This window comes from Rhinolophus ferrumequinum, chromosome 12, assembly GCF_004115265.2.
Source record: "Rhinolophus ferrumequinum isolate MPI-CBG mRhiFer1 chromosome 12, mRhiFer1_v1.p, whole genome shotgun sequence".
Taxonomy (NCBI): Eukaryota; Metazoa; Chordata; class Mammalia; order Chiroptera; family Rhinolophidae; genus Rhinolophus; species Rhinolophus ferrumequinum.
This window is the reverse complement of record NC_046295.1, coordinates 74,695,565-74,721,044: the sequence shown is the minus strand read 5'-3', so window position 1 is coordinate 74,721,044 and position 25,480 is coordinate 74,695,565. Positions and strand designations below refer to the sequence as shown.

Here is a 25,480-nt window from a genome sequence, read left to right as displayed (position 1 = left end):
ACTTTTCATTTCTAGAAGTTCTGTTTGGTTCTTTTTCAAATAATAATAATCCATTGCTCTTTTTATAGTTTCCTATTTTCTATTTCCAAGTTGTTCTTTATTTTTTTAACTTAATAATCATACTTATTATTTATTATCTATCTGTTAATTTTTATACCTGAAATCTGCTTTTGCTGCTAAAGACTCCTTTTACTATTTTTGAATCGTTGCAGGCTTAATTATCTTTGACTAGTTCTTTTCATTCTCCTTTGTGGGACATTCACTGAGCCCTAAAACGAAGGTACTTTCATCCAGAAAGGGTCTGCATTGCTAGATACCTGGTGGCACTCCCGTTTCGGGACCCTGTTTCGGGAAGTACTTACCATACGTGGTGTGAATTTGGGCTGGCTTCTAGTTACAACCCTCAGGGACTGTTTGTTTGATCTGCCTAGCACCAAGAAAATTTTCCTTGAAATCCCCTGAGGAGTAATTGTGGGGGAAAGGGAAGTGTGAAGTTTGGTTTTTGGTTCATCGTACACTAGGGGTGTAGCCCTTTGGGATTATAATTTAACAAGGCCGGTTTTCTATTAGACTCCCATTTTAGGCAGACCCTGACCTCTGATCGTGTCCCCTTCTTAGGGTAAGGCCTTTAAATTCAAGTTGCTCGATTGCCTCAGAGCTAAGCTCGTTTTCCCAATCTCCTCTACTGATTTTTCCTCATCTGTTGGACCTCATCATTGGAGTGCCCCTGGGCTCCAGCCTTGTTCCTCTGATTTTCCAATTACAGATGACTCCCTTGATACCTTATGTAGTTTCATGACTTTAATTACTATTGCTATGCTGACAGTTTCCAAATTTATATCTCCAGCCTAGAACTATCTCTGTTACTCTAGACTCAAATATAATCTATCTACTCCACATCTCTTAATTGGTAATGTAAATAGCGATTGCTAACTTAATATGCCCAAGACTGAATTCCTAGACCTCTTCTGCCTCCAGCTTTCCCCATATCAGTTCATTACTATTACGCTTTTATAGCTGCCCCAGCCCAAATCCTTGGTTTCATACTTGACTCCTTTTTCCCTCACACCCAACATTCGTTGCAGAAAATGCTCTCGGCGCTAACTGATGTGTACAGAATCTTACCACCTCCTCTGTCATCACCCGGGGCCATGCTTCCATCTCTCCCTGACTCACGCAGTAGCTTCCTAACCAATCTTCCTTCTCCTGCCCTCGCTCCTACAGCGTGTGCCTGTAAGTCAGATCATATCACTTCTCTACTCTGATCTCCAAAGGCTCCTCATCTCACTCAGAGGAAAGGCTTTCTGTTCTCCTACCTCGCACACCTCCGTCCCCTCAAATGCATCTCTGATCTCTCTCGCTGGTCTCTGATTGTTCAGTTCTCTTCCGTCATACTGACCTTGCTGTTCCTCAAACATACCTGGTAGTCTTCTGCTTAGGATCTTTGTGTGCTGGTCTCCCTGCCCTGAATCCTCTTCCAGAGATACCCGCATTGTTCTTCTGATGTTTGATTAATGGCAGCCTCTTCATAGGGTCTTCCGTTATTGCCCTATTTAAAATTATATGCCTCCCTGGCACTCTTTATCCACCTTTCTTACTTTATTTTTCTATATAGTACCATGTACTATTCTAAGCACTTTACAAATATTAACACATTTAATCCTCACACAATCCAATGTGTTACCTTTATTATCCCCATCTCTCTGATAAAAAAACCAAGGCACAGAGAGGTTATTTGCCCAAGGTCACATACACAACTAAAAGGTAGCTAAATTAAAATTTAAACACAATCTGATTGTAAAGCCTATGCTGCCGACGGTACTCTATACTATTTTTCCATAGGTAGCATTTATCACCTTCTGTGATTTTGTGTGTGTGTGTGTGTGTGTGTGTGTGTGTGTAACTTATTCATTTTTTTACTCTGGGTCTCTACCTATCACCTCCACCCCTATCTAAATGTCAGCTACAGAGAGACAGGATGTTCTTTTTAAATCTGTTTTGTTTACTGCTATATACCTAGCACCTAGAACAGTGTCTAGTCCATAGGTTCAATGAGTATTTGTTGAAGAAAAGAGATCTTTAAAAAAGACACTATGAAAAAAAGATACTATGTACTGTAAAATGTTTTAAAGTCTCAGTTAAATAGATAATTTCTAGGGAGAAAAATCTAATGACCATAAGAGGAAATCTGAAAAGCCCAGTCAGAGGGTATGAAATGGAGGAAAGTGATCACAGTTATCTCCCTTTCCCCACAAGAAAGGCTCTAGCCATTTTTGGGTTCACCAGTAAATACTTTTAAACTTTTAGAATACACTATTCCAGAGCAATGGAAAAGATGGGAATTATCTCATTCATTCCGTAGCAATTAGGCCACAGGACACTTGTATGACCTTCAGTATGCCCCTTGGTCTTCTCTCAGCCTCTTTTCCATTCTCTGTAAAATAGATTGGCAATACTGATCGTAAAGGATTGTTAGTTAAGATTACAGGGTAGGTAGGATCTAAGTAGCCTGGGATAGTCCTTGGAAAGTACTCAGTAAGTGATAGGAATTATTATGATAGTGACACTATTTCGAGATAAAAATAGCACACACAAAAGAAAACTCTCCCCCAGATGAGTTTATCATTATGGATTAGAAAAATATTAATAAAATACTAGTTAATAGGCCTATTAATAGAATAATATACCAAAAGAGTTTATCTGAAACATGCATGAGGGTTAAGTATATAAAAATAAAACAATATTTTATACTATGTCAGTAGGATAAATAAGAAAAATCACATGCTTATCTCAATGGTCATTTTGTAAAACCTGATAAAATTCAGTCCCCATTCTTAAAACAAAAACAAAAACAAAAACTCAGCCTAAGATGAAGAGCTTCTATATTAAGTAGCTAACTTTGTACTTAGAGTGAGGAACATTCAACGTATTCTTAATTAAAATGAGCAAGAAAAAGAGAATGTCTTCTATTATCGTTGTGATTAATCTTGTTTTAGTCCTGACCAGAATTTTGTAGCATTCCCCAAATAAAACAGTAAAAAATGTTGTCCAGACTAGTAAGAGGTGCAAATAGTCAAAAGAAAGAGAGGAAAATCATTAATTATAGATAATATGATTTTATATGTAGAAAATTCAAAGGAATCACATAAATACTATTAATATGAATACAAATTCAGCGAAGTAGATATGGGTTGAATATACAAAAATCAATAGCAGTCTTATGTACGAGCTATAACAGGTTAAAGTTTCTTAAATATATGTTTCATTTACCTATACTTGCAATAATTTTTCTTAAATTTGATAGCATTAAATCATATATGGGAGCAATTATGAGATATTGCCAAAATTTACAAGTAAAGAAAATAAGATTATTCTATGAGAGTTAAATGATAAAATTAATTACTGAATGGGTTAGAACAGAGACATGAACCATCCTTAAAGAAACTATTTCCCAAGCCTAACATTTCATTGTAGTCTGATAGAAGGGAATCAAGAATTCCCCAAGATTACCCCAGGTTCAGTGATTCACTAGGAGAACTCATAAGTCTAAGCATATAGTGAAACTCACTGCTCAAATTTTTTACAGTAAAAAGATACAGAGCAGAATCAGCAAAGGAAAAAGGCATAAAAAGGCATACAGGATGAAGACCAGAGAAAAGGAGGCACAAACTTCCAAGAGTCCTCTCCCAGTGAAGTCACACAGGATGTACTTAATCCCCAGCAACAAGAGAGAGAACACGGGAAGCTTACTCGGAACTCAGTGCCCAGGGTGTTTATTGGGGACTGATCGTGTAGGCACCCTGTGCCTGGCACACACCAAAATGTTCTTCTACCAGAAGAAAAGCTGGTGTTCAGCCTCAACCATCGTGTTTGCACAGTCTAGGTAAAGTAAACCACTAATGGTGGGAACTCACCCAATCTGAGTTCCCAGAAGCCAGCCAAGGGCCAACCTTGTAAGCAAGCCTTTCAGAGGATAGCAGTCAGACTAGTTATGCTAACTCTTTTTACACGGTATTTAAAAAAAAAAATCAGGAGAGAAGCTAATCAGAAAGGAAGGGGAAACAAAGGAAACCTTGGGACTGCAGTGTGGAAGAATGCCTCAAGCTGCCTTATCTGAAGAATACTCCTTAACATCATTCAACTTACTCCCTTTGTTTTCATTACAAGGAATTTCTAATTTATTTTAATTACGTGTTCAATTATTTTGTAGTGATATTCACAAAGTCACAAAATCAAAAAGGCATATTGTGAAATTTCTTTATCTCTCCAAGTCCCAATTCACTCAGTTACTATCTCTCCCTGTAGGTAATCACTGTTGTCTGTTTCTTGTTTATCCTTCTAGAAAAATTTTGAAAATGCATAGTTAAGCCAAAACAAGTACATAGTCTTTAGTCTTCTTCACTACATAAGTGATGGTAGCAGGCTATTCACAACTGTTCTTCATCTTACTTTTTTTTACTACTAAGAAATGTTGAAGGAGAGAGGTCCAAGATGGCAGATTAGGTAAATGCTATGCCTACTGTATCCCAGAAATATACCAAAATTGCAAATAAATTGTAGAACAGTCAACATCAAGAATCATCTAAAAACTAGCTGAATAAAATCCTATAACTAAGCATATAAAGAAGAGGCCACATGGAGACTGATAGGAGGGACGGAAACACGTAACAGGCTGACCTCAAACCCACAGATAATGGTTGAACGCTGAGAGGGACACCTTGGTGGCAGAGGTCTCCCCTGAAGAGGGAAGGGTCCCAGCCTCATGCCGGACTCCCCTGCCCACGGGCCCTGTGCCAGGAAGAGAAGTTCTCATGGCATCTGGAAGTGAAAATCGGCAAGGACTTAGTCTGCCCATCCCAGTGGGGTGGAAGGAATCTGGAAACGCAGACGCCCTCTGTAGAGCCAGAACATGGACTCTCTCACTTGTGGGCACTCACCTGGTCTCTGGTCGAGGGGCAGCAGCTCGGGAGGCCTAGGGACATGTGGGGAAGAACTGAGTTGTGTGGCATTAGCGAGGGACCTGGAGGGACAGGAGCCATTGTTGTCCCTGTGTGGAGCCTGGCCTACAGGAGGGCGCCATCCTTTCAATGTTAAGCTCTCTACCGAAGGGCCAAGTCTGAGACCGCATTGGTCTGTTAGAATCCGTGTGTGCAAACCAACTTGGTGACACCCTGAATCCCTACTCCCCAGCAAAGCTGCTGCTACATCACCTGGGAAACTCTTGACTGTTGGACTGCTGGCCCCACCCCACAGTCTGCGGAAGCCTGTTTGAAGGAACCTGGAAAACATTTGCTGATGGGCGGTAACCCAAGACCTGAATCATACTTCTCTTGGGCAGCTCTCAGGAACCTGCGGGCCTGAGACGAGCGGTGGCTGGCTGTAGTGTTCTCAGGGCAATTTTGCAGGTTTGTCACTGACTCAGCACCAATGTGGGAGCCAAATGCATTGACTTTGTAGAAACCACTGACTATACCTGGAACCCTGCTCCACCCACCTAGAACTGCATTGCCAGGGACACTCTGGGCACTTGGGTGGCTGGCCCCGCCTCACAATCCGCAGAGGTCTTTTCCAGCAGCGGACAATCTGCAACAGCCTGGGGAGATTTTGGTAGTGAACAGTGACCCAAACATTGTGCCACAGCCACTGTGGGGCAGCTCTCAGAAATTTGCCAACCTGAGGTGGTGGGTGGCTGTGGTGTTCTCGGGGCGCTGTGCAAGGTGGTCAAGAGCAGGCACTGGCATAAGAACTGAATCTACATTAACTTTGTAAAATCCTCCAGTCATGTCTTGTGACTCCCTTGTCCTCCACCTCGTCCACCTAGTGCTGCATTGCCGAGGGCACTCTCAACACCAGGTCAACCAGCTTGGCCCGCACACCTAAGGAGGCTCTTTCAACGGCTGGACCTTATAGGCAGCTGGTGGATGGCAATAGGTCTAGGGGCCCTGGTCCTTTTGCTAAGCTGCCGCAGGCCCCCTGTTGGTGGCAGCCAGCCTCTGTTCACAGTGAGGTCACCTCCATATGCTGCCAGGTCCAGCACAGGCAGCAACCAACCAGATATGTCTTTGTGGCTCCTACCAGGTAGCCACAAGCTGGTAATAGGCAAGACTGAAATTGACCTGCATGGGACCCCCTCCCAAGAGATACCAGAAACAACATACCCAGAGGCCACCTTCAGACCATACCAGAGCACTACCTGGTTAGCCCCACAAGCGGCAAACCCAGAGTGGTTTCAAAAGGCACAAGAGCCCACTGGGGTACAGCTTCCTCTGAGGAGTCAACACAGCACCTCACACTGTGGGCATAGCCAAGGCTCAATTTCAACAGGAAAACACTCAAGGTAAACTCCTGGAACACATGCACAGGAGATTAGGGAGACTGCACAATTGGACTACCTAGGACAATACTACCTAAGGCCACCCAGCAATAACTGAAAGACATAAGAGATCTCCCTAATACGTAGAAGCAAACACAAAGCGGCAGCCAGAATGAGGAAACAAAAATACATGTCCTAAATAAAAGAACAGGATAAACCTCCAGAAATGGAACTAAATGAAATGGAAGCAACCAACCTACCAGACACAGTTTAAAACACTGATTATAAGAATGTTTAAGGAATTTAGTGAGAATTTCAACTAAGAGATAGCAAGCATAACGAAGGACATAGAAACCATGAAAAATAACCAGTCAGAAATTAAGAATACAATAACTGAAATTAAGAATACACTAGAAGGAATCACCAGCAAATTAGATGAAGCAGAAGATCGAATCAGCGATTTATAAGACTAGTAGAATACACCAATTAGAACAACAAAAAGAAAAAAGAATAAACAATGAAGATCATTTAAGGGGCATGTGGGACAACATTAAGCATCATAATGGTACCAGAGGAGAAGAGAGGGAGCAAGGGGTCGAGAACCTATTTGAAGAAATAATGACTGAAAACTTCCCTAACCTAATGAAGGAAATAGACATACAAGCCCAGGAAGCGCAGAGTCCCAAACAAAATGAACCCAAATAGGCCCACTCCAAGACACATCGTAATTAAAATGGCAAAGGTTAATAAAGACAGAATCCTAAAAGCAACAAGAAAAAGACAACTAGTTACTCACAAGGGAGCTCCCATAAGACTCTCAGCTGATTTCTCAACAGCAACTTTGCAGGCCAGAAAGGACTGGCAGGAAATATTCAAAGTGATGAAAAACAAGAGCCTACAACCAAGACTACTGTACCCAGCAAGGCTGTCATTTAAAATTGAAGGAGAGATAAAGAGCTTCCCAGATAAAAAAAAAAATAAAGGAATTCATTACTACCAAGCCAGTATTACAAGAAATGTTAAAAAAGACTTCTTTAAACAGAAGAAAGGAGAAAACAAACAGTAATGAAAATAAAAAATATGAATAATAAAATGACAATACATATTTGTCTATCAATAATCACTTTAAGTGTAAATGAAGTAAATGCTCCAATCAAAAGACAGGGTAACTGAGTGGATAAGGAAGCAAGACCTATGCATTTGTTGTCTGCAAGAAACCCACCTCAGATCGAAAGACATACACAGACTTACAGCGATGGAAAAAGATATTTCATGCAAATGGAAATGAAAAAAAGTCTGGGGTAGAAATACTTATATCGGACAAAATAGACTTTAAAATGAAGACTATAATAAGAGACAAGCAAGGACATTACGTAATAATAAAGGGATCAATCCAACAAGAGGACATAACCCTAGTAAACATCTATGCACCCAACATCGGAGCACCTAAATATATAAAACAAATATTGACAAAAATAAAGGCAGAAATCAACAGTAACACAATCATAGTAGGTGACTTTAACACTCCATTGACACCAATGGACAGATCCTCCAGTCAAAATCAACATGGAAACAGCAGCGTTAAATGACACATAAGCCCAGGTAGATTTAATTGATATTTTTAGAGCATTTCACCCCAGAGCAGCAGAATATACATTCTTTTCAAATGTACATGAAACATTTTCCAAGATAGACCACGTGTTAAGTACAAAACAAGTCTCAATAAATTTAAGATTAAAATCATATTAATTGTCTTCTATGACCACAGTGGTATGACACTAGAAATCAATAACAAGGAAAAAAAGCACTGAAAAGTGCATGAAGACATGGAGATTCAATAACATGCTACTATAGCATAAGGGTCAACAATGTGATCTTGAAAGAATTCAAACAAATAAAAATGAAATACCATGACCCAAAATCTATGGGACACAGCGAAAGTATAACTAGGAAGGAAATTCAGAGCAATGCAGGCCTACCTAAAGAAACAAGAAAAATCTCAAATCAACCATCTGTCTTTACAGCTGAGGGAACTGGAAAAAGAACAGCAAAATAAGAACAGCAAAATAAGTCCAAAGTGAGTACAAGAAAGAAAGTAATAAAGATCAGAGAGAAAATAAATGAAATAGAGACAAAAAACAAACAAAACAATCACTGAAACCAAGAGCTGGTTTTTTGAAAAGATAAACAAAACTGACAAACCTTAACCAGACTCATCAAGAAATAAAGAGAGAGGACCCAATAAATAAAATCAGAAATTAAAGGAGAAGTGACAACTGACACCACAGAAATAGAAAGAAAAAAAAAAATGAAGAAAATACTAGGAGCAACTATGTGCCAACAAATTAAACAATCTGAGAGAAATGGGTCAATTCCTAGAAACATACAATCTTACAAGGCTGAATCAAGAAGAAACAGAAAATCTGAACAGACTAATTACTATCAACAAAATTGTCAGTAATCAACAAGCTCCCAACAAACAAAGTCCGGGACTAGATGGCTTCACAGGTGAATTTTACCAAACATTCAAAAAAGAATTAACACCTATTCTCAAACTATTCCAAAAAATGCAGGAAGAGGGAAGGCTCCCAAGCTCATTTTATGAGACCATCATTATCCTGTTTCTAAAACCAGACAAAGATGTTACAGAAAAAAGAAAATTGTAGGCTGGTATCCCTAAGGAACATAGATGCAAAAATCCTCAATAAAATATTAGCAAACCTAATTCAGCAATACATTAAAAAGATCATACACCACGATCAAGTGGGATTCATTCTTGGTACGTAAGATTGGTTCAATATCTGCAAATCAGTTAACATAATACACCACATAAAATGAAAAATAAAAATCATATGGTCATATCAAAAGATGCAGAAAAAGCATTTAATAAAATCCAGCATTCATTTATGATAACTCTCAGCAAAGTGGGAATAGAGGGAACATGTATCAACATAATAAAGGCCATATATGACAAACCTACAGCTAATATGCTCAATGGGGAAAAGCTAAAAGCATTTCCCTTATGATCGGGAACAAGACAAGGATGCCCACTTTTATTCAGCAAAGTACTGGAAGTTCTAGCCACAGCAATTAGACAAGAAAAATAAAAGGCATCCAAATTGGAAAGGGAGAAGTAAAATTGTCATTATTTGCAGATGACATGATACTACATGTAGAGAACCCCAAAGATTCCATCAAAAAACTATTAGAACTGATAAGAGATTTTAATAAATTTGCACAATACAAAATTAATATTCAGAAATTGGTTGCATTTTTATACTCCAGTAATGAACTACCAGAGAAATTAAGAAAATCTCTTTACAATTACATCAAAATCTTTACAAAAATTACAGAAAATTCTTTACAATTTACAGAAATTCTTTACAGAAAAATCTTTACAATTACATCAAAAAAAAAATTTAGGAATTAACCAAGGAAGTAAAAGACCTGCACTCAGAAAATTATAAGACATTGAAGAGAGAAATTAAAGGAGATACAAAGAAATGGAAACATACGATGCTCATGGATAGGAAGAATTAATATAGTTACAATGTCCATGCTACCCAAAGCAATATATAGATTCAATCTCTATCAAAATACCAATGGCATTTTTCACAGAACTAGAACAAATAATACTATAATTTATATGGAACCATAAAAGACCCTGAATAGCCATGGCAATCCTGAGAAATAAGAACAAAGCTGGAGGTATTACGATATCTGATATCAAATTATATTATAAGGCTGTAGTAATCAAAACAGCATGGTATTGGCATAAAAACAGATACGTAGATCAATGGAATAGAATAGAGAGCCCAGAAATAAATACATGCGTATATGGTCATTTAATCTATGACAAATGAAGCAAAGATTTATATTGAGGTAAAGACAGTCTATGTAAAAAATGGTGGTGGGAAGACTGGATAGACATTTGCAAAAAAATAAATCTGGACTACCTTCTCAAACTGTATACAAGAGTAAACTCAAAATGGATTAAAAACTTAAAAATAAGAACTGAAACCATAAAACTCCTGAAAGAAAATACAGGCAGTAAACTCTCAGACATTAATTACCCTTAGTAATATTTTTACTGATATATCTCCTCGGGCAAGGGAAGCAAAAGGAAAAATAAACAAATGGGACTATATCAAACTAAAAACGTTTTTCATAGCAAAGGAAATCATCAACAAAACAAAAAGACATCCTACTGAATGGGAGAAGATATTTGCCAATGATACATCTGCTAAAGGGTTAATATCCAAAATTTATATTAAAAAAAACAAACTCATACAACTCAACACCAAAAAACCAAACAATTCAGTTTAAAAATGGGCAGAGGACATGAAAAGACATTTCTCCAAACTTCTTTGGAGTTTGACATGAAAAGACATTTCTCCAAACATACAGATGGCCAATGGACATATGAAAAGATGCTCAACATCACAATCATCAGAGAAATGCAAATTAAAACCACAATGAGATACTCCTGTCAGAATGGCTATCATCAGTAAATCAACAAACAAGTGCTGGTGAGGATGTGGAGAAAAGGGAACCCTCGTGCACTGTTGGTGGGATTGCAAATTGATGCAGCCACTATGGAAATCAGTATGGAGGTTCCTCAAAAAATTAAAAATAGAACTACCTATGACCCAGCAATTCCACTCCTGGGTATTCAAAGAAATCCAAAACATTAATCTGAAAAAATATATGCACCTATTTTTATTGCAACACTATCCACAGTAGCCATCATGTGGAAACAACCGAAATGCCCATCAGTAGATGATTGGATAAAGAAACTGTGGTACATTTACACAATGGACTATTACTCTGCCATAAAAAAGAATCAGATTTTACCATTTGCAACATCATGGATGGACTTAGAGGATAATGCTAAATTAAATAAGTCAAACTGAATATTCAAGACAAATAACATATGATCTCACTTGTATGTGGATTGTAAACAGTAAACAAGCCAACGAAACAAAGAAATAGACTTACAGAGAAAAAAACTGATGGTTGGTACATGGGATGGGGGTTGGAGATAAGGGAAAAGGTGAAGGGATTAGCAAGTACAAATTGGTAGTCACAAAATAGTCATGGGGATGTTAAATACAGTATGGGGAGTATAGTCTATAATGTAAAGACAAGTGTGTCAGATGGGTATTGGACTTATGGGGGCAATCACTTCATAGTATATAAATACCTAACCACTGTGCAGTACACCTGAAACTAATAAACTAATATTCAATGTCAACTATAATAAAGTATATATTTGTATAGTCACGGGATGTAAAGTACAGCATAGGGAATATAGTCATTGGTATTGTAATAGCTATGTACGATGTCAGAGGGGTAATAGACTTGGGGGGTTATCACTTTGTGATGGGTGTAAATGTCTAATCATCATGTTCTTTTGTATACCTGGAACTCATAAAAAAAGGAAAATTGTCCTCACTCTTTTTTTATAGCTGCATAGTGTTCCATTATATGGTTATGCCATGATTTATTCTTATCAGTCTCTTCTTGCTGGTCATATTTCCAGTCCTAATACTGTTGCTAACAATGCTGCAAGGAATAACTGAGGACTTAACGATATTTTCACGTGTTTGAGAGTATATTCATATGGTATGTTCCTAGTTGTGAAATTGCTGTGTTAATGGAATATGCATTTGAATTTAATAGATACTGCCAAATTGTCTTCTAAAAAGTTTATACCAACTTATATTCTTACCATTTACATGTTAGTGTTTATTTCCCCATAGTTTTGCCAAAAGTGTATATTCTGAAACTTAGAAATTTTACTAAACTAAAAGGTTAAAAAATGAAGATTTGGTGTAGCTTTGATTTTTATTTATTTTATTACCAGTAAGACTGAGCATCTTTTCTTGTATTTGAGCCAAATGTATTCCCTTTTCTGGGAATTCTCTTTCGCCCATTTTTCTATTGGGTCAGCGGTCTTTTTCTTATGGAGTCGGAAAAGACCTTTCTATGTTAAGGAGATTAATCCTTTGTAATGTGAGTTGCATATATATTCCCCAGTTCATCATTTGGCTTTTTATTTAGTTTATGGCTATATTTTACTATGCACAAGTCTTTGATTTTTGAACTGGGTTTATTAATCTTAATTACAATAGTTAGGAAGATCTTCTAGGCTACGAAAATCCTTATTTTACATTTTCTTTCAGCACTTTTTTTTACATTTAAATCTTTGACATATTTGGAACTTGACCTAGCATCTGGTGTGAAGTATGGAGTCACCTTTTTTCTACATATCTATCCAGTTTTTTCTACCAGTTTGAACTGTTATCTTTATCATTGTACTCAAGTCCAATCTGTTTTGGGGTCTAATTCTGGACTCTTCACTCTCTTCCATTGGTCTTCTACCTAGTCTTATGTTACTGCCGCATATTTTAATTACTGAGACTTTAAAGTATGTTTTAATATTTGATGAGTCTTTTTCTCCGTCTTTGCTCTTCTTTTTCAGAGTTTTCCTGGCTAATCTACTTTTTCCATATGAACTTTATGATTATATTTTTCAGTTGCAGGAAAAAAAATCTTTGGCTATTTTTATTGAGATTGGTTTAAATTTTAACAAATTAGTATAATGACATCTTTAGAATGGGTTTCTCTCTAAGAATATAATGTGTCTTTCCATTTGTTCTAGGCTTAATTTTTATGATTCAGGAATGTTTTTTAGTTATTTATGTTTTTTTCACTTCTTATTAAGTTTACTTTTAGGAGTTTTACCAAACAGTTTATAATTTTATTTCCCACATAGATCTGCCTTTAGGGAAAAGATATCCTTAATCATGCAAAGAGTGTTCTAATTTGAGTGTCAGTTTAATTCTCCCTGTAAATTAATTTTTACACATTGACATTCTGTTTTTATACACCATTCTGTGTGAGTAGTTACCGTGTTTCCCCGAAAATAAGACCTAGCCGGACAATCAGCTCTAATGCGTCTTTTGGAGCAAAAATTAATATAAGACTCGGTCGTATATTAATATAAGACTTGGTAATAATATAAGACTCAGTCTTATATAAGTCTTATAATAATATAAGACTCATATATAAGACTTATAATAATATAAGACTCGGTAATAATGTAATATAAGACTCGGTAAGACCGAGTCTTATATTAATTTTTGCTCCAAAAGACGCACAAGTCTTACATTAATTTTTGCTCCAAAAAAACTCATTAGAGCTGATTGTCCGGCTAGGTCTTATTTTCGGGGACACACGGTAATATGATTCCCAGTGAGATGGATCCAACCTTCACAGACCAGTAAGTTAGAGCCTGTGAGGCTGAGAGCCAGATCCTAGCTCTTGGAAAAATCCCCCCTGTGAGTACACCTTCACTAATGGGCGGCCTCTTGGTAGGCAGCCTGATGACATCTTCCTCCCCGCCCCCACCCGCCGTAACACTGCAACCATATCCATGCCTTTATTTTAAAAATCAATAGTTCACTTAGTAAATGTCACTATGTTAAGAAAGCCTGTTATGCATAGTAGTTATGCATGAATGGCAGTCTCTTCAGCTGTTACTGATGTTTCTGCAGCTGTTATGAGTCAATGGGCCCGATCTATACACTAATGCTGTGCTTTGGAAAACTACTATCTTTTGTCAAACCTTTAATGAATGTTTTAAATTCTTATATATTACAGAATTTCACAAACTTATTTGGACAGCCATTAGTCTGCTTGCTTTCTCCTACAGCATATCCAAAAGCTTTACAAGGTATGTGCTGTCATTACCTCTTATATCCATAGGTTGCAAATAAACACTGTCTATGTTTTAAATAATACTGACCTTTGTCTCCCCCACCGATAATGATCACATGTGGAATTACAGTGTTTAGTGGGGCAGGTGTCAGTCTGAAACCAACCCAGAAGTCTGGCCAACCACCAGACTTCTTGAATGTGCTACCTTTAGGCCTTGAGATAATTCTCAAATAAATGGCAAAGCATGCCTGAGAAAAGGGTGGTTTTGGTCCCTTGCTCTTGGGGAACTCATGATTTGTGAATTTTAAAATTTGTTTTGCAGCTCTTTGTTTTCGTGAGCTCGTCCTCATCCATCTACCATGATTTCCTGTATCTCTGGCTACATGTTTTAGGCATCTTTTAAGACTGAAGATTTCTGGTCTGGAAAACTTCTCAGCCTATGCATAAGAGTTAGGATACCCTAAACTGGCGCAATTTAAAGAGTTTCTTTTATTCACACTTTTACCATGTTGTATATTTTTTTAAATAAAAGAACCTCTTCTCAGTGTGCCAGAGAGACATTTCTCAAATGAATTGAGAAGTGAAAGACCTTTTTGTCTTTAATAATTTGTCCTTAATCAGCAACACAAAATCTGGTTCTAACTCGCAGTCATTAAGCTAGGTAAAATACTAAACAAACCTTAACCGTGTTTTAGCAGTACTTGTCACTCTTTCACTATCTCCCTGACTGTGAATAGTGCTGATGTCTCTCTGTGGGAGATGGCATTTTACTGCTACTTCCCAGCCAGAAGCCCTGTCTGCTGACATAGTTTGACACAGGAAGTGATGGGCAGCAGTTGAATGCCTGAGAGAAGCTGGAGACTTTTCACCGTTGTTTTAAGGTAAGTTATGCTATTTAACAGGGAAAAACATGTAGAAATATTAAGTTCATGTATCCAAAAGTCAAATTAATAAGGGATAGAACTTACCTTCAAACAACGGTAAAATTCTCCTGCTTTGAGGACTCGGTTAACCTGTTGCTTATCATTTCTGGAGAAATATGACCCCTTCTAATTACTTGAGAGCACTTTTTGTTATCAATTTGTCCTGTCAAGAGGCAGCTTTATTTAAAATTGCATGGTCTAATGTGTTAATATCAAGGTTATTTGGTCTGAAAGGCTTTATTACACCAGGGGTGCCATTGGGGGTGCCAAAAAAAAATGTATATACATGATTTGTATTCAAACTTTTGCTATTGGTATATATTGAGTATTATAATTTTAATCCAGTTTTTTCCTTTCTTAAAATGAGTATACTGCTTTTTTGGCACCGTCTGTATATAGAGTAATAACAGACTCTGGAGGCAGACTGAATTTGAATCCCAACTCAGTCACTTACTAGCTATGTGACCTTGGGAAGTCACTTAGCCATTCTGTGCCTCAGTTTATTTCCTATCAAATGTAAATAATAGTAGTATACTTACCTCATAGAATAATTCTGTGTATATAATAAGTATTCAATATGTGCCAACTCTCATTATTACTAATATGCTTAGTTGTAATATATATCCTCAGTATTTTTTAGTCCAGTATCCTATTTGTGCTACAAAGTTTAGACCTCTAATCCCTAAGTGTTCCCTGTCTGGGCACCAAACTAGCAAATACCTAAGTATTTGGAATGTCAAATTATATTCCTGTGCCTCTGGTATCTAAAGTCTACAGTTTTCTCTTTAACCAAGAGTTACTTCATTCATCCAACAAACATTTATTCAACATTTATCAGATAGGCATTAGAGATGACACTGACCAGACAAACAGTTATACGTCTCACAGAGCCAACTGCCTGGTAGGAGATGTAGACAACCTAACAATCACTGTAGGTGCTATTAGTGTTTCATACGAGAAAGCATGTGGAACGCCTAACCAGACTTTGAGAATGGAGAAAGTGGATGAAATGATGTCTAAAGTGGTGTTGAAGGACATGTAGAATTGGGTGGGGATGGGAAATGGTTGAAAAAGAGTATTCTTGCAGAGAAATGGCATGTAAGCCCTGAGGTATAAGTGCTCTGAGATGAGAGTTTATGGAACATTTAGAGAAATTAAAGTAGTTCCTGGTAGAGTTTGGGATTGTGTGACTGAATTATGAAAAGCCTTTTATGATTTGTTAAGAGATTTAAATGGAGGACAATGGGTTGCCATCAAAAGATTTTAAACAGAGCAGTAACACAAAAGAGTATCAGTTAACCTTGTGTACAATCAGTTGGAGAAGAGCATTAGGGAGATGGTGGTGGCTGGAGTGGGAAAAATGGATGGTTAGCTGGCTTCAAAAGATACTAAGCCCAGAGAACCAGCAGGACGTGGTGATGGACGTGGTGATGATGAAAAATAAGGGAGAGGAGGAACACAGGAATGGATGTGCAGGTTTCTGGCTGAGGTCTGGTGGAAATAATGATACTGGATAAGCAGTAGATTTATAAGAGAACAAAGGGGAAGATTTTGTTTCCAATTTTTGACATGCTGAGTTCAAAGTTACCTTTGAGACTTAGATTGACTATACCGTGTTTCCCCAGAAATAAGACCTAGCCGGACAATCTGCTCTAATGCGTCTTTTGGAGCAAAAATTAATACAAGACCTGGTATTATTATATATTATATATCAGGTCCTATATTAATTTTTGCTCCAAAAGACTCTTTAGAGCTGATTGTCCGGCTAGGTCTTATTTTTGGGGAAACACAGTAGTAGTTTAGAGAAACTCTAACCAATAGAAATATAATGGGAGTCACCTATGTAATTTTAGCCACATCTTTTTTTTTTTTTTAAAGATTTTATTGGGGAAGGGGAACGGGACATTATTGGGGAACACTGTGTACTTCCAGGACTTTTTTCCAAGTCAAGTTGTTGTCCTTTCAATCTTAGTTGTGAAGGGCGCAGCTCAGCTCCAGGTTCAGTTGCTATTGCTAGTTGCAGGGGGTGCAGCCCACCATCCCTTGCGGGAGTCAAACCTGCAACCTTGTGGTTGAGAGGACGCGCTCCAACCAACTGAGCCATCCAGGAGCTCAGCGGCAGCTCAGCTCAAGGTGCCGTGTTCAATTTTAGTTGCGGGGGACGGAGCCCACCATCCCTTGCGGGACTCGAGGAATTGAACTGGCAACCTTGTGGTTGAGAACCCACTGGCCCATGTGGGAATCGAACCAGCAGCCTTCGGAGTTAGGAGCATGGAGCTCTAACCGCCTGAGCCACCGGGCCAGCCCCAGCCACATTTTTTTTTTAAGTTTGTTTTTCCAGGACCTATCAGCTCCAAGTCAAATAGTTGTTTCAATATAGTTGTGGAGGATACAGCTCACACTGGCCCATGTGGGGATCGAACCGACAACCTTGTTGTTAAGAGCACTATGCTCTAACCAACTGAACTAACCAGCCACCCCCATAGGAACCACATTTTTTTGCAAAAGAGAAAGAAGCTCGTGAAACTACTGTGAACAATGTCTATTTGTACTGAGGCTTTGACATTCCGTGTGTATTTTACACTTCATAGTGTTTCTTAATTTGGGCCAGTCACATATTAGTTCTGAGCTTAAGGAGTTCCATCTAGGCTGCAGATAGAGAAAGGGGAATCAGGAGGTACATAAATGATAATTGAAATTATGGGATTAGGTGAGAGCAGCAATGTATCGGGCCAAAGATAGAAAATATCGATATTTAAGGGATAGGCAGAGAAAGAGCAACTAACGAAAGACTGAAAAAGCTTGGCCATTCTGGTACTCGTCAGAGAATTCTGTCTGAACTGCCTGTGACCTAGCCCTTGCTATATTTGTATGAATTTTTTTAGGGGCGGGGAAGGGGAAGGGAAGGAATACGTTGGGGTGGGGAAGCAAAGGACAATGTTCATTTTCCATTTCTCTTAAGTTTATTAGGCTCTAAAGTTTGTTCAGCAGTATTACCTGGGATATATTTTTGTAGTTCCATGTAGAATCTACTTTGTCGAATTATGATTTAATGATAAAGCTTTAATTTTATACATTATCGGTGTATTAAAATGTGCCTCAAATGCATCTCCTTTGCAAAACTGTTGTCTGTATATATAAAACATGTTTGTTATTACAGATCAATCTCAGCGAGGTAGCCTCTTCACTCTCTTTTTGAACAATCCTCTAATGGCCTTCCTATTTGTCTCTGGATTGTCAAGCATGCGTAGAGGCCTATGGGAAAAGTGTCAAGAATATCTTCGAAAAATCAACCGCGATATTGCCCAGCTACTGACCCATTCACGTTCAATAGGTACCCTACTAATCTAACTGCACACTTAACAGAAATTATATAATGGTTTAAAATTGTTTAAATTGAATTGTTTGAATTCATAAAGGTATTTGTTGAAGGCAGGAAAGTTGAGAAGGTTTTCCTGAACTTTTCTTCCCCTTTAAAATGTATTTTCCATTGAAGCATCCTTTTGCTGTCACCTTTCTCCTCTTTGCAGATCAGGCATTCCTCCAGTTTTTTGGAGATGAATTTCTTCGCTTGCTTCTCACAAGATTTGTCTTTTGTTCAGCCACCATGAGGATGCACAAGATTTTTCGGGTAGGCAAAAAATATCATAGAAGAAATATTTAAGTATTTAAGAATCATGTATTACATTTTACCTGTATTAAATACTTTGAATAAATCCAAAATAATATTCACAAATTACTGTGTAAGGTATAACGATGAACAATGTAATGCATATCTGAGTACCTACCACCCAGTTGAAGAAATGGAACACTTTCATTACCTTTGAGGCCCCTCTGCAGGTCTTTCCTGATCCTGTCTCCCTCGCAAATGAAACTAAAAGCCTGATTTTTATCACTTGCGTTCACTTTTCTTTCAAGTTTTGCCACATGGATGTGTCTTCCTCCACAGCGTATTGGTGGATTCATATTGTGTGTATTCGTCCCCAGCTTTCTTTTTTACACTCACTATTATATTCTTGAGATGGAGCCATGTTGGTGGCTGACTGTAGCTTTCATTCATTCGTTTTCACCGCTACGTGGGATTCCATTGTTTGACTGTGTATCTGTTTGACTCATCTCTTCTACTGATAATGGACATTTGGGTTGTTTCCAGTTTTTTAGTATTATAAACAGTACCACTGTGAAATCTCCCATCAATTTCTTGGTATACATATATAAGACTTTTTCTGGCGAAAAGACTGGCAATTCTAGTATTCGTCAGATAATTCTGTCATGAAGTGTCTGTGATCTGCAGCTTGCCACATTCAGATGAAATGTGTTAGTTGGAGGGAAAAAAGCAAAGGAATATTTTATAGGGGAATGAATGCAAGGTCAGATGATTTAGGCATATTCAACTTTACTAGGTAATGCCAAACATTTGACAAAGTGGTTGTATCAATTTACACTTGCACTAGCACTGTGTTAAGAGTCGCTATAGTTCTAATCCAGGCCAACATTTGATGCAGTCATACTTTATATTACATGCGAATCAGGTGGGTGTAAGACAGTAGCTCATTTCTGGGATTACTTTTGAGGTTGAGCAACTTTCCATGTGTTTTATTCTGTGTTCTTTATGAAGAGTGAGTTAAAGTCTTTTGTCTGTTTTGCTCTAAGTCGTTTGTTTCTGTGTATTCAATTAGGGACATATCACTGCTCATTGAGGTTTTAAAAATTTTAGCCATTTTATTTTCCACTTTTATAAGTAACATTTGGGTCTTTCTCAAATAGGCCTGAACATTTTTAAAAGTCTTTTGCAACTGTTAGTTTTAAAATGTTATTTTTCCCATTTATTATTATAATTTTAAAATATTAAAGAATTGTACAGTGAAAATCCATTGCTAACTAGATTCTATAGTTAACAATTTGGTATATTTGCTTTCTCCTGTATTTGTCCATTTATCTCTCTCTCTTTCCATTCATCATTTCATCTCATTTTTTGATGCAATTTGAAGTAAATTGTGGACATCAGTAGGGTTTATCTCTCAACACTTCATCACACATATAAATAGCTGGAAATTTTATAGATAGATAGATAGATACATAGATAGATAAATATAGATATGTATATTTACTTTTTTAAGGTAAAGTTTACATACAGTGAAATGCACAAAACTATAGTGTACCATTCAATGAGTTTTGACAAATAGATATACCTGTGTAACTGAAACCCCATTTGTGTTATACAACATAGCACCATTCCAAAAAATTGTCTCCACACCATTTTTCATTCAAACCCCAGAAGCAACTCCCTTTTCACTATTTTTCACTATTGATTAGTTTCTCCTGTTCATGAACTTGAATTATACAGTGTAAACCTTCTTTGATCAAGCATATTGTCTTTGAGATTCATCCATGTTGTTTCATGTATAAGTACGTAGTTCATTCCTTTTTATTACCAAGTAGTATTCCATCGTCCGAATATACCACAGTTTATTTAGGCCTTTTCCTTTTGATGAACACTTGGGGAGTTTAAAATTTTTGACTCTTCAAATAAAGTGGCTATGAACATGCTTGTACAAGTCTTTGCACAGACTTATGTTTTGAAGTTTCTTGGTCATGGGGTATGTATATGTTTAGTTTTATAAGAAACTGCCAGACTCTTCTCAAAGTAGTTGTACCAGCCAACAGCATGTGAGAGTTTCTCTATATCATTGCCAACACATGGTGTCCATTTTAACCATTGTGGTGGATTTATAGTGGTTTCTCATTGTAGTATTAATTTGCACTTTACTGGTAAATAATGATATTGGACATCTTTTCCCATGCTTATTAGCTATATTTTATCCCATTCTGTGGCTTGCTTTTTTTTTTCTTTTTCCCCTTCTTCGGCATCCCCCTCCCCCCTTCAGGTTCAAGCCATTATTTCTCAGTCTAGTTGTGTAAGACACAGCTCCCTGGCCCGTGCTGCTATTATGAGCCTTGCGTTCCCCCTCCCCCTGCCCCGCTGAGGCAGTGGGTGGGCGGTTCACAGCAGCTCTCGCCGCTTGTGCTGGCCACTCTCGGCAGTACAAGGCAGCACACAGCAACCCACAGCCACTCACACTGGCTGCTTTCCACTCATGCCAGCCTCCGGCGATCCAAACACCTGAGCCACTGGGTGGTGTTTTGTTTTTTTTTCTAACGGCTTTTGAAGACTAAACTTTTAATATTTTGATGAATTTTCAATTAATCAGTCTTTTCCTTTGGTGATGTGTTTTATCTAAGAAATCTTTGCCTATCCCAAAGTCACAAAGATCTTTTTCCCCGTTTTCTTGTAGGAGTTTTATAGTTTTAGGTTTTACATTTAGGTCTATGCTATATTTTGAGTTAATTTTTGTTTACAGTGTAAAGTAAGAGTTTAAGTTTTCTTTAATATGGATGTGAAATTGTTCTAGTATCATTTGTTGAAAAGATTATTCTTTTTTCTACTTGAGTCATTTTTGTTACTTTTTTGAAAATCAGTCAACCATATATGTACAGGGATATTTCTGGACTCTAAATTGTTTCATTGATAACATTTTTCTCCAATACAACTTAATGCCTTTATTGTAGCTTTATAGTAAATCTTGAAATCTTGTAGTATGAATGCCCACCCCCTAAAATTTTTTAAGTGGTTTGGTTGTTGTAGGTCCTTTGTATATCTGTGAATTTTAGCATCAGCTTCACATTTTGAATGGGACTGAGTTTAATTTATGTAAACAATCTGTGGTGAGTTGTATTTGAATAATATTGAGTCTTCTAATCAATTAATATGGTATATCTCCACATTTATTTAGGTCTTTTTTAGTTTCTCTCAGCAATAATTGTGTGGTTCTCATCATACAGGTCTTACTTGTTGTCTTATTAAATTTATTCCAAAGTATTTCAAGTTTTAGGATGCTTTATAAATAGAATTGTATTTCTTATTTCTTTTTCGTTTTTTGCTTATAGACATACTGCTGCTTTTAAATTGACCCTGTATCCTGCAGTCTTGCTAAAATGAAGTATTCTGTTAGATTTTTTTATACACTCCCTAAGATTTTCTGTGTACACGATCATATCTTCAAAAAACGTAATTTTACTTCTTCCTTTCAAATCTGTATGTGTGCATTTTATTGTGGGTTTTTTGGTGTGTGTATGTATGCTTTATGTCAGGGGTAGGTCTTCCAGTAAAATGTTGAGTAGAAGTAGTGAGAATGAATATCCTTGCCTTGTTCCTGGTTTTAGGGGGAAAATATTTAGTTGTTTACCATAAATTATAATGTTAATTGTTGGTTTTTCATAGATGCCCTTTTCCAGGTTGACTGAGCTCCCTTCTATTTCTAATCTGCTGAGAGTTTTTTTTTTTATCAGGAATGGGTATAGAAGATTGTAAAATACTTTTTTCTGCCTTACTTGATCTGATATATATTAATTCTAACACAGTGAATAGCACTGATTGATTTTCTTAAAGTAAGTCAACCTTGTATATCTGGGTTAAAGGAATTTTATAGTCATGTATTATCCTTTAGACATTCTATTTGGTTCTTTTAATATTTCTCATTTTTCTTATTTATGTTTTTGTCGTGCTCTTGAATGTTTTTGTAATAGCTCAAGTCCTTATGTGCTAATGCTATATTCTCTATTACTTATACATTTATTTTTATTTTTTTTCCTACTGGCTATGGGTCTCAGTATTCCTAATTTTTTGCATTGATGTTGAATTCTGGATTTTGTTGCCTTTCTTTAAAAAGTGTTAGACTTTGTTTTGGCAGGAGTGAAATTACTTTCAAATCTCTTTGACCTTTTCATGGCTTGTTTGTAAACTTTTTAGAGGTAGATTTAGAGTAGTGTTAGCATATAGATGTAAGCTTGATTTGGCCTAATATTGGGAAGCATGATTCTGCTGGGATCTCATGTCCCATTTCAGCAAATATCTCCACTCTGGGGGATGTTTGGTCAGAACTCAAACATCTCCCAGCCCTGTGTGAGCTGAGAGAATTGTTCAACTTGCAGGAGTCCCCCAGGAGTTCTTGTGTTTTTTTCTTTTTTTGGTTTTTGAACATTTCATTTTTGTCACTACTCATAGTATTTAGTGCGGTAAAACAAAAATTTGGTCTTTGTAATATGCAATGAGTGAAGCCTACAGGAATGAGATGAAATGAAATTTGAATATATGAACTGTCATGTTAGATACACAGAAAAGTAGTAACTTATTTCTTCAGGAAGTTTTAAATGTGTGGCAAATTACAGTCTATAGAAATGGCCAAATGAAGAATTTCCAAATGATAATCACCTGATTCTTGAAATTGTCTCCTTTTGCTTCCATGTAATTACAATTTTTTTCTTTTTTATTATTCCTTTTCTGTTTTTTTGAACTTTCATCTCCCTTTTTAGGAACTCTGTTGGTGGTGGTGGTGGTGTTGTTTTACTCTTTGATAAGATTCTTAGACATCTCATCCATCTTCATGGCTTTAATATTTATCTCCATGCAGATTATATCGTTTATTTACATATACTGCTCAAACTTGTCCGCTGAGATACAGCCCTGAACTTTCAAATTCTGGTTGAGGAGCAGTTCTATTTGTATTAACCTATTACTTCAAATAAAATACACCTAAAACCTGAAACTTTGTACTATCCCTAAGTTAATCTCCTCCTTTACTTCTCTTTTTCTCTCAGTTGCTCCCAACCCTTCTCTCAAGTCACCCTTTTCTGAAATCTTACAGCCATTTTTGACACCTCTCTCTCTCCTGTAATTAATTTCCAAGGCCCATTAATTTGACCTTTTCAGTGCTTCTCATATCTTCTTTCTCGTTTTCATTTCCATTGCAACATCTATTTATTCCCTCATTTAACAAATACTTGTTGAAATTCTGTACGTGCTTGGATTTCCCCGTCCCCCACATGTAGGATTTATTTTGTTTCCACAATATAACATAGTGCCCAGAAATAAAAGTCCATAGTAAATATTTGTGAATTGACTCACTAAATTAATATATTAGGTTAAACTACATGAAATTGCCATTTTAAAGGTCAGGATAGTCAAATGTCAGCAATTTCATGTGTTCAATAAATATATTACCAATAATAATATGAAAGAAAAAAATACAAATTTACTCCTTAATATTGTTAATGTTAACAGTAATATTAATGTTTATCATTTTCTTTCATTAAACTGTAAAACTTATTTCTCTTCTTTGCCTACCAGGAAACACGAAATTATCCAGAATCATATCCACAACTGCCAAGGGATGAAACAGTAGAGAACCCTCATCTCCAGAAGCACATTTTGGAATTGGCATCCATTCTGGATGTTCGAAACGTGTTCCTTGAAAATACCATAGATGACTATTAAAACAAAAATCCTCTTGTCAAAACAGTTTTTCATTTGCCACAGATTTTAAATGGTGCAGTTTTCTAATGTGATGACAGACACATACGTAGTGGTGTTACTTAGTTTTTATTTTTTAATTTAGGACCACCATTTTAAAAACAAACTGAAAAAAATGTTCAAACTTTTAGGATAACTGTTTTAAAATACAATCTTTCAGATCTTTTAAAACACTCAGTTAATCTTGGAATTTTTATTTTTATTTTTTTGAGGTATGAATACTTACCTATAGCATCTAATCCTACACTCAAGTAGTCACTCTGAGAAGAGTAAATTATTTATTTTTGTATAATGAGGAAAATCCAACTCTTAAACTTGGACCTTACATGTATGGATTAGGAAAATATGTAATTGTTCATGGAGATGAAACTAGCCAGCATGGACTAATAAAAGTCAAGAACAGTCCTGCCATATTTCTTTTCATTCCAAGTTAGTAGGTAGAAAATGTGTGATTCTTAGACATATAACCGAGACAGTTCTTGAAATCATTTGTTTAAATACTGTCAGAATTTCAGAAATTGTATAGGATTGATTTGCATCTGAAAACCAAATCTTAAATTGGGGTCTTGAGGTGGTAAATATCATTTGTAATGTGTGAGTCCTCTTTGCATATTTTATTTTCTTTGTAGTCTTTGAGTGCTGGACATTGAAAAGAACAACTTTTAAATATTTCACTTAAAAAAATCAGATTGTCAGTTTCTAGTAGGAATTGTATTTATATTCTTAATTTATCAGGTTTAAAGACTGTCTAGATTGAAGTCCATGGCATACAGTGCATAGTTTGTAATCTTTGCCTATTTCAAATTTATGAGACTTCAGAGTCAGAGATGTTTTTAATTTTAGTTGAAGGGTAACTGAATTGTTATTTAACCTAAAATGGAAGTTCCTTTAACATTGACAATTTGGCAATAAGATTTTTTTTAATCTTCTTGTATTTAATATTTTATATTCATGCACAAGTTTTTATTTTAATAGGACTCAGTATATATTTTTTTGTTTTGCTTCCTTAATTTTACAGGCACTAGCTATGATTCTCCCCTCCCCCCGCCTTTTTACTCCACAGCATTCAAGTTCAAAAAATTATGACTCAAATGCCCTTCTACCTAATTTTCTGTACAGGCTCACATTCTACCTCTGGCAATCCCAGGGGAA

General features: G+C 36.7%; 1 protein-coding gene across 5 annotated transcripts in view; it reads left to right on the top strand.

The window, feature by feature from the left end:
- SCAI (suppressor of cancer cell invasion) overlaps nucleotides 1-24,972 on the top strand; it is a 114,835-nt gene extending 89,863 nt beyond the window's left edge. For 4 of the 5 annotated variants that reach the window (XM_033122779.1, XM_033122777.1, XM_033122776.1 and 1 more), the window contains 4 exons: nucleotides 13,979-14,051; nucleotides 18,119-18,292; nucleotides 18,489-18,589; nucleotides 24,146-24,972. In XM_033122779.1, the coding sequence (XP_032978670.1) occupies nucleotides 13,979-14,051; nucleotides 18,119-18,292; nucleotides 18,489-18,589; nucleotides 24,146-24,292 (495 nt within the window). In that variant the 3' untranslated portion in view covers nucleotides 24,293-24,972. Of the gene's footprint in view, nucleotides 1-13,978; nucleotides 14,052-14,772; nucleotides 14,917-18,118; nucleotides 18,293-18,488; nucleotides 18,590-24,145 lie in introns of those variants that run through there. The other variant, XR_004424639.1, reaches the window with a different exon arrangement.
- Nucleotides 24,973-25,480: the final 508 nt, after the last annotated feature.